The 12,814-nt window shown below is 45.7% G+C and overlaps 2 protein-coding genes and 1 long non-coding RNA gene across 3 annotated transcripts in view; 1 reads left to right on the plus strand and 2 right to left on the minus strand.

Annotated features, from left to right (window-relative positions):
• The window catches only part of LOC132449463 (uncharacterized), a 17,152-nt gene extending 15,884 nt beyond the window's left edge, over positions 1–1,268 (minus strand). The window contains exons 1-2 of the long non-coding RNA XR_009523584.1: positions 1,145–1,268; positions 987–1,039 (exon numbers count right to left, since the gene is read on the minus strand). This is a non-coding gene — a long non-coding RNA (uncharacterized LOC132449463). The remainder of the gene's footprint in view (positions 1–986; positions 1,040–1,144) is intronic.
• On the plus strand, positions 1,257–4,089 carry mrps18a (mitochondrial ribosomal protein S18A). Its single transcript, XM_060041108.1, has 6 exons — positions 1,257–1,447; positions 1,776–1,807; positions 2,279–2,383; positions 2,489–2,612; positions 3,296–3,368; positions 3,492–4,089. The coding sequence occupies exons 1-6, from the start codon at positions 1,297–1,299 to the stop codon at positions 3,634–3,636; spliced, it is 630 nt and encodes a 209-aa protein (XP_059897091.1). The 5' UTR covers positions 1,257–1,296; the 3' UTR covers positions 3,637–4,089.
• Positions 4,090–4,167: 78 nt separating this feature from the next.
• Positions 4,168–9,144, minus strand: rsph9 (radial spoke head component 9). Its single transcript, XM_060041107.1, has 5 exons — positions 8,528–9,144; positions 8,144–8,306; positions 7,554–7,683; positions 7,217–7,363; positions 4,168–4,490 (listed from the first exon to the last, which is right to left on the minus strand). Exons 1-5 carry the CDS (start codon positions 8,752–8,754, stop codon positions 4,330–4,332), a joined length of 828 nt encoding a protein of 275 aa, XP_059897090.1. The 5' UTR covers positions 8,755–9,144; the 3' UTR covers positions 4,168–4,329.
• Positions 9,145–12,814: the final 3,670 nt, after the last annotated feature.

The following is a 12,814-nucleotide window of genomic DNA, read 5'->3' on the forward strand; positions in this document are numbered from 1 at the left end:
CACCCAAATAAAGTGAGATGGTTGAATAGATTGTTTACATTTTTGACCACGCAGGACAACGTTAGCAGCCGTAAGTTTGTGCTCGTTGACATGCAAACCACGTGAACATTTGTTTAACGTTTATGTGTGTTGCCAGTCATGTCAACAGTATGCAAGTTCTACTTCCCTATAAATATATATTTCGAATAAAGTTCCTTTATATCGTATTTGGACTGTCCAACAGCATTTATGTTTGTTGACCTTGCCATGGTGAAGGACCCATCCATTAGATAAGCTGTAGTAAACGGTAAATCAATAGATAAAACCCAGAATGATGTATGAGGCTACCTAAATTACTTTAATTTGAGAACATAAATCGGCCTTGGGGACAAAAAGAGGAAGCTGTTTGCATCAAAGTAACCGTAAGTAGCCAAAACCCAAGATAAAATCCAGTAGGCAATAATCTTTTCAGTGGATTTATGTTCTTGCACTTGCAGGCGATGACTTGTTGATGACTAATGATTCAATCGGGCTTTGAAGGAGACAACAGGCCTTACATGTCACGTCAGAAAATTCAGATTTAACTTTATGCAACCAAGTAGGCTGTATTTCCAACCCCACAATACCTGCTTTGTAGATTTGCTTGCCTGTGTGTTGCGTCAATAACCACAGTAAGAGCCTTAGAGTGAAAGGCTTTGTAAGGACATTTTCATATTTTATTCAAAATACTAAACCAACATAGCTAAAGCCAAGGATATAATGGCTTCCTAAAACCTGTTCTATTTTGAACTAATCAGAACCAGCCTTGTCACGCTAAATTTATTTTGTGTATGCTTTATGTTGGCGTGTAAACCATGCAGGCAATGTTTCACGGATAACATCTAAAAGTACTGGATCTTGCAATCTAGTAATTTGATCATACAGAAGAGACCAGCTTTGTCTCTGATTGCTCCTGCAAAAAAAGCTGGGCATGTTCATACACAGTGTTCATACAAGTAGGGGCCTACCTCATTGTTTCATCCAGAATTGACCTCTTGATTGTTGCCATAGATTTGAACATCTGAAAAAACATGAAAATGTCAAAGGATATTATATTTTACTTGTGAAAGTGTTCCTGCATAATTCCTATGTAAATGAATAATACAGGTAAAAAAGTTAAGTTTACCTTAAATATTTACTATAGGGCTATTTTCGGACGTCCTCCTCTTCTGATCGTGGTTTGGTTATGACACCCCTTGACCAAAGGCGTCGCTGTCGCAGATTTTCTCCCTTAAGTAGAAATCCTCCAAAAACAAGAAAGAAGGTCAACAGACCAAGATGGCAGCCCGCTGCGTCCTAGGGTCCATTCGTACATCCTTTTCGGAAATAAGACAGGTGGTCAACGGTGGCAGTTTTAGTTATTTAACTAGAGCATGTATTCCTCAGCTCTCGTTTTTTGGAAACACTCAGTGCAGAGGGATCCGGCAAGGCGAGTACTCTGTGGCTGACTGCGACATCTCAAGCAAACTTCCTTTGCTAGACGTCGCTCTGCTGGTTTCAACGTTTTGTAATTTTGCACAATACATGACACTCCTCGTAATGACCCGATATTTATATGAAGTGGTTTGATTCATGTAGAGACTCTCCGTAGTGTGCTCTCCGTTATAGGCAAGGGCAGCGTCTTTTCTACCAGGAGCTGAAGAATGATTTGTGACGTCACATATAGCTTTCATTCAATGGTCGCCGGTGGGACATGTTTCTTCCCAACGTGTTGAAGGGTAACTTTCTTATTAAAATATTTTTATCTTGTCTTTCAGTGGTGGAAAAGCAAGAGGGTAAAACAATAACAGTAAGTCATTTTTGTATTTCTATTTTTTAGAATTCATATGATCATTTGCACACACACATATATAAACAACTGACTACATGTATAAGATATTGTAGTGTGTATAATATAATGGAGGACAAATGTATTGCCATCTCGGTCTGCCCTTGAGTTATGAGTGTTACAGTAGGTTTGACAACGAGTTCTGTCCCAAACTGAGCATTAGCCAGCTTAATTGTATTACCCAAAGCCCCTTGACAAAGAAAGCATTGCTCAAGGTAACAATAGGGTCAGGTCCTGTGACCATTTAACACATTTGATGCAGTCACCACTATTTATTCTCAGAAAAAAAACACCATTGTTTTGGGATGAATGGAAATAGGTTAAATCTGAAACTATACCAGGCCCCAATGACATCACAGTCCGCAGTGAAAAGACCCAGAGGATACGACAATGTTGATATAAATACTGAAACCTTCAAAATGTTTTGTCCAGATTGAGGGACACACCGTGGATGTGGCAGCAGCACCAGAGCCTCCAAACCCTGCTGCCAAATGCCCCATCTACAGGTGGAACCTGCAGAACAAATACGACTACACGGTGACTAAGACCCCGTCGAAACAAACAAAAAATAAAGGATGAAATAAGATCATCTGTGACCGTGGACTTGACGTGACTCATTGTGGTTGCGTCCTCTCCCCCCAGGACGTGCTGCTGCTGAGCCAGTTCATCCGCTCTGACGGAGGGATGCTCCCCAAGAGGATCACCGGCCTGTGCCCCGAGGAGCACCACAAGGTGGAGATCTGCGTGAAGATGGCCCACCGAGCGGGTGAGGGGAGGACGTCCTCTGCTTTGTCTAGTCGTCGTGTTGTATTTCAATAGGAAATCCAGGCAGCACTTTAATACTGGGGTTGAGTCATGATCCGTGGCTGTTTAGTACACACATCGAGTGTGTATAATTAGCGGCATCTAGCGAAAGACTTGAGTAGTGAAATATCGTATTCATAATTATTTTAAATAGTATTTTTTTTTTTTACCTTGGAATGAGTTTTTTTATTTCTACATAGGGAGTTGGTCCCCCTCCATGGAGATGGCCATTTTGCACTGCCGTGTGTCTACAGTTACCCAGAACGGACAGACGGCTCTAGAGAGAACTCGTTTCGGGCAAAGAGTTGTAGGAAGGAAGGGGCATGTTATCCCATGGCTACAACCCATCTGGGATACTTTTTTAGGGCTGCTGTTGTGCCCCCAGATACAACTTAATTCCACACATTGGACATTTAAGATTACTATAATGGAAGATGGCCCTTTTTCTCAGGCCACAGCCTTTTTTTAATTTGTGAAATGATAAAACCAAACTAGCCTCCTTTTTAAGCTGGTTTCGTTCACGTGACAATGTGTTCTGAATGTAATGTTATTTGTTTGTTTTTGATATCTTTAAATTATTATGACCGATATGATATTTGAATCACCTCTAATTATAACATTCGGGTCATTGTGTTCCCACTCTAGGTCTGCTCCCTGACCACAAACCCAAGCTGCCCGAGGACCATGTACCGAGGAAACCTAAGCCCCAGCTCAACAGGTCGGGGTCCACCGTGTGTTGAATCTCCTTATTGCTGCCCTCTGCCCTGTCTCAATCTCAACACATCTGCTCTGTTTGCTTTTGGTGTATTTCCCCAACTGACGGACACCTCTCTCCCCACAGGTACCTCACCCGCTGGTCCATAGGCTCGGTGAAGCCCTTCGTCAGAACCGGTCTCAAGTGGTGTAAGAGGCGCATGCCGGTCGGCGACCCCGCGCTCAAGAACAACGTACAGTACGGCGTCAGACCCCTCTACTTGAAACACTGACGGGACAGAATTCTAATCGACCACTCCCAGGACCAGCTTCGAGACCGTAGCATGAAGCACACTTCATTGTGTGATTGTTTCAGTCTCTCTCAAAGTCCCACGGCAGAATATTTTTTTTCATAGGGAAAACCCAGTGTCTGGCCAATAAACAGCCATGGGGAGAAGGTTGAAAGGGTTCTGCATCTGTATTTATTCAGCCTCTTCTCTTTCTTTATATTTTCTGGTTGTGTTTTGTTTATCAAGCGGCCTCGCCCGGGGAGTGAATGAATCATGCCGAGCCCCACCCAGAATAATTGATTTAGAGTAATTTGTCTTTCGAGAGGCTTTGAAATGAACTCTGGACTCTAAATTCACTGAGATGGCTTTTATGTGCACAGTAAGGTGGTGGTGTGTTGACTGTGTGTACGCCAAGCCGATCCAGATGTGCAAATAAAATGCGTCCGTTTACGTTTACTCTCGGCGTGTGTATACGGCAAAGGGTGCATGTGCATGTGAACTAAACCAAACACGACTTGGGAGGGACGGAAAATGTATGTCTGTGGCTCATTTTATTTTGGTTAAAGCGCAAACAAAAAAATAGTTTTGTGAAGATCCATTCCGATGACGCCATGAAGATCACACACGTACACACTCACTCTCTCCCTCTCTCACACACACACACACACGCACACGTGGATAGGAGACGATATTTGTTTAGAGCATGAAGGGCAGGTCCAGGTTCTTGCAGCCGTACCCAAAGTAGACGTAGCCGTGCTGTGGCGTCATGGGCACGTGGTAGAACGTCAGACCCATCCACAGCAGGCTGCGGAGCACACACACACTGCTGGCGTTCTCCAACTGCAGGCTCCACTGCCCTGAAAGAACAACCAAAGAAAATGGTATCATCCGTCACAAATGGTTTCTTTTACTGGCAGGGATACTCAAACGGTGGGTCTCAACCCACATGTTTGAGTCGCAGAACGTATGCCAAACCTTAATCTTTAGAAAGAAAACCATATTAAGTCATGTTTCAATGGGTTTATGTTTCCTTAAGTTTAGCATCATTGCATACCGAAATATTGTTATCTTTTGGGGTCGTCACGTATTGGCACAAGTGGCTCCGGAGGCTCGACCAATAGAGAACCACTGACGTAAGGAATGCCGTGTTGCAATTGCTATCGACACATTTGGTTTCAGGATTGGCTCCAGTGAAACACCACTACATGAAGTGCTGTGCAGCTTGTTAAAGATGTTTGCCGTGCACGCCAGCTCCCGAATGCGATTCAAAACGATTTCCTGCGTAAAAGCTCACACAAAAACCCGCTGCAAAGCGTACTTTAGAAAAAAAAAAAGCACGAGAAACGATTCCTGAGAAACACGGGGGCCAGGAGTGATGGTGGTTGGGAGTTAACAGTATGAAGTCCTTCTTTGGCACCTCATTGCACATGCTCCCCTGCTCCCCTGCAGTCAGCAGCAGCACCATGGTGGCCACACAGCTGGGCGCCGCTGGACCATAGCCAGCAGCACACAACACTATCTTTTCATGCCGATTGGGAATGTGGCTGTAATGCCTGGCATGTCCGCTGCAGCGTTGAGTTAGATGGAACCGGCGGCCTTTTGACAGCCGTTCCCAGATCACTATTGGGGCTCAAACCACAAGCTTCAAGAAGCAGAGTAGTGAGAGGATCCAAAAGGATAGAAGAAAGAAAATACACTCAGCCTATTGTGCTCTTGATGTGTTCTCAAACATTTTCTCAGGACCTTTGGGTGGGGCGATAAACACCAATGCGTGGTGAATGCATATTAGACACGGGATCTGTTTCAGTAAAATACACTCATTGCTATAAATAAAAGTCAAAGCACGGATGACTTTAAGACTTAAAACAAAGAAGGGGTTAAGGGCGCAAGGTCTCTGCACACACGATACACAGCGTGTTGACACAAGTGTCTCCTCTGTAACTGTATTCCAACAACACCAGTAGTGAGCTGACAGGGGTCCGACGGCCTGTAGCGTGCCTCCTTCAAACCTGTGTGGCGTGCGAGACATAAATCAAGACAAACTTCCAAGCCCTTCAGAGTCACCTCTGCTATACTGTCGTCGGGGGGGGGGGGGGGGGGGGGGGGGGGGAAGGAAGCTCACAGAAGAAGGAGCTGAACTTTCTCTCGCTCCGAGGAATAGCACCTGTCTTTGGTTAGAACCCCCCCCCCCCCCCCCCCCCCCCCCGCCCTCTCGCGTACTGTAGCTCGGGCCCTTCGCAGCTTTGCAGCGCCGACTTCTGCATCGAAAAACAGCTGTGTGATGGTAGCGACAACAGCCTTAACTCAAAAGCACATGTGCATATACACACATATGCGTCCATGCCTAAGCTCCCCGTTATGTCGGGACAGCTGCTGGGTGTTTTAGTCACGGGGCCTTGGTTTTTTACTCATCGTTTTTTTAACTCGATGAGTACAAAACTCGCTGTACCACAAAACATGTATTAAGTGTCTTCAGAAACCCCACAAGATGTGACTGTAGATTTACTACGATGGGGGTAGCCACCACAAATAAAAACCAATGCTGGATAACCATTGGGGTAATACGTTATTGGAATACATTAGGAATATAAATACTTGGTTAAGTGGGGTCATCTCTTTATTTCAGGGGGGGGGGGGGGGGGCGCGAGACGTGTCTCCAAAGCAGTTCCCATGCTTATTACGTTCTGTGTTCCTCCCACCGACGGGTCCCGTTGAAAACCCCATGATGATCGTATTACTCTATGTAATTTCTCAGTGTGGAACCCAAGGCCAAAACGATATCAGCATGTTGGCCAGGAACATTATGGAGGAAGGTTATTAGTCTGTTGCACCACAAGCACTTTTTGTAAAGCGCGAGTCTCCCCCGGGGGGAGAGTGCCTGCACAACATAATACTGAGAATACATATTCCATCGTGGGAGGACAGGCCGTCGTCTCGGAGCCGTCAGGCCAACAAACCTTGGTTCGGAAACTTCAGTGAGTGCCATGTTTTCACCGCCGTTATCCCACGCACTCGCGCTTTTGTCAAGATCACACTTTCCAGGAAAAAAAAGAAACGTGCGTTGCTTACACACCGATTATTTCTTTTGCGTCCAACCTTAATTTCAATAACACAGCTAATTTGGGGTTAATGCTGCATGGCTGCTGGAACACACTAAACGGTCCCCACACACACGGCCGTAAACCACACGACGCCGGAATGTTCCAACTGTATAATTTCATAGATCACAGGCAACCGGCTCAGAGCTTGTTTGGTTTAACGCAAATACTAGACCTCGCAAATTAGACCTCCGGCGTCTACTAGACCTAGACCGACTAGACGTGTTCGACCTCCCAAACCTAGACCCAGTCACGGCTGTACTCGACCTACACCCACTAGACGTGTTCGACCTCCCGGGTCTACTAGACCTAGGACCGACTAGAATCTGTTGATGGTGTCGTTTCTCTTTCTTCTGACAAATACTTGTTGTAAGTCGCTTCGGATAAAAGCGTCTGCAAAATTTGCCTTAAATGTAAACGCAAACGGTGTTGGGTGTGTGTGTGTGCGCGCGTTTGTGCGCGTGTGGGTCGGTGCGTGGCGTCACCCTTTGGTACGTCGTCGCTCAGCGGGTCCAGGAAGTCGATGGAGGGGTTGAGGTCGGCCTGCTCCTGGATCAACTTCTTCTTCGTCTTCTTGGGTTTGGCGAAGTGAAGAAAGTTGTCCAGCTTCCCGGCTTCTGCGTGAGACAGCCCTGAGAGACCGGCAGAGAGAGGCGTGACAAACCACAGTACGCAGAGAAAATAAAGGATGCGCCGGGTTCACAAGATGAAACATTTCATGCACGGATTCTGTAGAGAGAGAGAACGACTCCCAATGAGGTGGTTTTGACCCCCTGGCCCTGAAAGCTTGTCACAATATAAATCCCACAGACATCAGTGTACCCTCGAAGCAGCGGTTGGTGTTCATGAGGCCCAGATGTGTTCGGTTGAACGCGCCGCGCGGTACCACAGACACCTCCTCGTCGATCAGGTGGACCGTCACCGCTAACCTCCTCTCCTCTGTCACCTTGATCTGGAACCACCATACAGGGGTTTGGGGATTATTCATCAACTACAGGACAGACAGACAGATTCATTTGTGTGCGTGTGTGCGCGCGTGTGTGTGTGTGAGAGTATTGGCTGTATAAAGTACAGAATAGTTAATATCAGCCCTAATGAATAAAAAAATAGACATATGTTTGTCGTGCGCTTATTGGAGAGAGAACAGCATTCATTTTATGCTAGATTGGCTTTGAGGGGATATAAGCAATTATATATTATTATGGGTTTCTCACAGCAACTTACAACTTTATTAAGGTATTTGTAATCAATAAATGGACAAAGAATGAACAAAAACAAACGATTAAGGTAAAAATAATTCACAATTAGTGCCAAATTGTGAATTCATGATTACTATGATTATGAATGCAGGACGCATAAAGTAATAAACGAACTATGGGTCTGAATCAGGACGGATGGGAATCAGGCCTTACTAGTTCTACTGCCTCCGTCGCCTCGTCTCCCTCTCGCTTCAGGGGATAGTCGGTGTACTCGTGGGAGGGATCCCCCATGAACCGACCCTTGGCGGCCCGGGACACCTCCCCCACCATAGCGTTGTCTGCTGGGGGCAGCAGGTGCCACTCCATACAGTTGAAGCTAAATGGGCGAGGGCAGACACGAACGCAGGCACGCACATGTGCGCGTGCACACGCACACACACACACACACACACACACACACACACACACACACACACACACACACACACACACACACACACACACACACACACACACACACACACACACACACGTAAAAAATTTAATGTCTTTCCGCGATTTTAATAAATAATATTTTAATTAGGTTTCCAAGCTTACCTGTAGAGAAACTGTTTGTCCTTCAACTCATCATGTCCTTTCCCTTGGGCAATGAAATAATCTTCCTTTATTCCCAATATCTTGCCCCAGAACATGACGCGGTTGAACTTGTAGTTCTTCTTCAGAAGGACCAGTGATGTCTGGAGAGCGGCCCTCTGCTCGCCATTCAGAGCGTGGCCGCTGCCGGAGACAAGATCCAACGAGTAGTACAGCGTGTTGGAGTCCATTGGTTCCTTCTATTACAAAAATATAAGGGAAAAAGTGAGTGAAAGTGTGAATGGATATGCTGACAGAGCTCGTAGACGCTAACCGAAGCAATGAGCCTAACAACGTTGTCATAGCAACGCATGCTTACATTCTTTGCGCGTGCGCCATGCCCACGTGCGGTGATGAGTCGCAACAAACTTTGAGCTGATTTTGAGCACAACGAAAGCGACCTCGTTGTTTTTACAATAAACAACCTCAGAAATAACACACACATATAAGTATCGTTTGTTTAGTAAGCAGTTAACAATCCCCGCCCCTTTTAAAGCAGGAAATGAGCGTCTGACATCAACACAGTGATTGATTGATAGAGTTGTCGTGCCGGGAAAATAAGTTCAATGCTGCCGACAGGATGGGACATCCCAAAGAGACAGTTTTGTCTCTTTGGGACACACACACACACACACGCACACACACTGGATCCTGTATGTTTCACTGTGGTCAGTATGACATCGGGGAATGGATAGGAGGAACGGGTCTCACAACTTGCTGGCTGTGACATCTGGTGTCAACACACATTATTTGTGTATGAACGAACCCATGAGTGCCATAGAGAGAGCGAGAGGGATGGGTTTAAGATTTTATTTGTTACACATGGATCATTCTTGTGTCCTAACTGGTTATTTTAGACTACATGGCTGGGCCCTTTATGGAGGTCAAACTGTTGCTGCAGACTGCACATTGATCAGACATGCAACAGACACAAGACAAATAAAGTATAATTATTATTATCTCAGTTAATTTTTATACGTTCATAAGTCAGGCTAATCGACCAAACGGCTATGGCCTCATCTCTCATCCAGCAGAGCTCTAATGGAGATGATATGAGGCAGATTAAATACCTCTAATAGCCAGGGTCGATTCGTGTCCAGGGTGCATATTGTAGGCTACCAGGGTCATCATAGCACGGGGAAGCAGGCGAGGAAGAACAGGATAACATTGGAATAATAACTAACAGACTCTCCGAGGATGGACATAAAAGGAGGTCAGAAAGTCTCAAGGTATTCAGGAGCAGTGTGATAACAACCACTTCGCTGGTCAACGTCAATGCTGTTATTTAAAAGCACATCCATCAGGAGGCGCACGTGAACCGCTGATGGATTCAGACTGATAGACGTTTACCGGCGGGCTCTTTACTCGCAGGTTGACGATTTATCAATTTAACCGCGAAACTTCCAGTGTACTTTGGGAATCCCAAACATTTTTGGTGCAAATTGGACATGACGGATCACGGAGAACCGTCTGAAAAAGACAACACTGGAAACGTTTTCGCTTTGGTCTCTGTGCGGTAGAGCAGAGCTACACTCTGTTTTGGGACATCAAACCACTGATCCGTCTATGTATACCGACTTACTTCATCCGTAAGGTTCAACAGGGAGGTCAGCTAACCTTAAACAGCAGGTGGGTTCAGGTCCAGGGATAAACTGGGGGTAGTACGGTTAAAAAAACTGAATTCTGTGGGCATCCTTCAGAGTGTGTGGGGGGGGCTTTTCCCATGTCACACCTTGCCCGTTGCCTGTTTGGCTGTACTTCTGCTGGTTCATTTAGCCGGTGGCCTCAGCCAACAGGACCTCCGGCCGGGGGGCAGGCGTTTGAGTGAGCCAACGGTGGGGAGGGAGAGTGGGACGACTTTTAGCCACTGTGTGACCCACTTAAATATCAATGTCATGAAGACACAATCTCTGGACCCCCAATACACAGACACACACCATGTGGAAGTATTTTGGTAGGATTAAATCTGTTAACACAGTCTGTAGCTCCCCCCCACCCACCCGCCACCGGTGACCCCCAGTAACCCAGGCAAGGGGCGGGGTTTTCAGTGTCGGACCCTCAGCGCTTGGCTTCTGTGTCGGCCCCTGCTGCCCTGGGAACCTCACCTCCCAGGCGACGGTCGTTGCCATGGCACTAATCCCGACGGGACAAAAGATGGGAGCGCCACAGAGCATGCTGCTGCCGCAGTACCCCATTGGCTGCAACGATCCCACGCGATGACGTGATTGGCTGCAGCAATGTTTATATACAAATCGGAAGGGTCAGAGGTCACACCCATCAATCTTGGTGGTGACGCGGAGGAAAAGTGTTTTAAGTCTTAATTAATACGCACGCGTGAATGCTCGAGCGCGTGAAACCAAACACAGACACACATACACATAGACACACACACACACACACACACACATGTGTTCTTCCTAAGTTCATTGGCCCTTGTGGCCAGAATGAAGTGAGTATTAAGAAACAAGGGGCGAACGGGCTCAATAAAGAGTGTCTGGAGCGTAATGAAGCACAGGCAGTCACAATGCCAAGAATGTGTTAAGGGCCCTGGGTTCATTGGGTTTAACACCTTCACACATAAACAAGCAAACCATTGGTGTTGTGAAGTGTTTTGATTTGGGGTGTAGACTATCACGTAAATACCACAGAGTAAGGGCAGGGGATTTGACCGCATCTTACAGCACTGAGCGTATGTCTTAGCCTTCCGAGAACTCCCTGATCTCGCGAGTTTACATTCTGTTTCTCAGAATCAGTCGAGGCTCGGCCCTGTTGAAGGGCTTTTCCGAAAATGTTGAAGTCATAGAACCAATCAGTGCTCAGAGGAGGGAGCAAGGACTGTCACAGTCTGCCACATTTTCAGAAATATGGCAAGACGCAAGAGAAGTGTAGCAATCTACAGAGCAATCAAAAACCCAAACCGTTTTTGAACAAGGTAAGGCTGTGGCCATATTTGGAAAGATTTTCTGCCAATTCATGGCTGAGTATCATTGTGAAACAGATACAAACCCTGTTTTAGCTTTAAAGTTATTCTTGGTGCTAACATGCACTCATGAACACATCATTTGGCTCCCACTTGACTGCATACCCGAGCATAAGCATATAACCAGCAATGGTGCCCTCTTCCAAATGTCCCCAAAATAGAAAATAGTGTTTTATTTTCTTTAACTTCCATAACAGCATCACAGATATGCACCGCTTTAAGAAAACCAGAGCAGCTGGTGCTGTAGCAGCCTCCATGTGAAGTGTGAACCTCTGAATTTGAGATGTTAGGCTTGGAAACATAACTGGGACTAGGCCAATTCTTACACACACACACACACACACACACACACACACACACACACACACACACACACACACACACACACACACACACACACACACACACACACACACACACACACACACACACACACACACAGTTCTGTGGAAGTTAGAATAAAGCCTGTGAGTCTGAAGTATGAACATTATATCAGGTCAGGGGTCACTTTGGAACTGTGCAGTGGCGTTGGAATGCGGTGTGCATGAACCATATATTATATATAAGTGCTACATCCCACGTATAAAAGACAAGATCTCTATATCATGTGTCCAATATAAGACTTGCAACGGCCTCTCAGCTCATCTGCAGGAGCTACAGGAGGATATCTGAACAGCTGTTGCATGTGACCTTGTGTTTATTCACAAGTATCTCTTCTGTGTGTTTGGGCGATTAGATTCCCATGGTGCACTTTAATTCCATGACTATATTAACAGGCTGTGTTTATTATTTTTTTTGTCTGGGGTGGGTTATCATAAAATAAAATGTGCCAGATCCCAGTGCCAAATAGAGAACAGGAGCAAAAAAACAATAGAGAAAAGATTGAATGTCTATGAAGCAATATCAGGAATGTGTGGATCAAACATTTTATGTTTGATCCAAACAAAATGTAATATTTGAAATTAGAGCAGCTTTTAAGTTATTCCCAGTGTATACAGTCATCATGGCCACTGTCGTTTATTCCAGTGTCTTCCAAAGTGTGTATTTGAACATGCTTATTGGAAAGCATTCATCCGGTATCTCCAAACAGTGCAGTTATTGCATTATCATAACTGTCCACGCCTGTTAAATAGGCTGTTTGACAGTCAACAGGCAAAACACAGGCTAAACTAGACCCTTTTAATGTTTTGTCCTGCTCTATGAAAGAGACCTTGACTAGTGAGTTGCAGTAATAAGATGACCCGTCGGCGATATGGAGGTCTTTAATGGTA

The sequence above is a fragment of the Gadus macrocephalus genome, chromosome 21 (assembly GCF_031168955.1).
Source record: "Gadus macrocephalus chromosome 21, ASM3116895v1".
NCBI classification, from domain to species: Eukaryota; Metazoa; Chordata; class Actinopteri; order Gadiformes; family Gadidae; genus Gadus; species Gadus macrocephalus.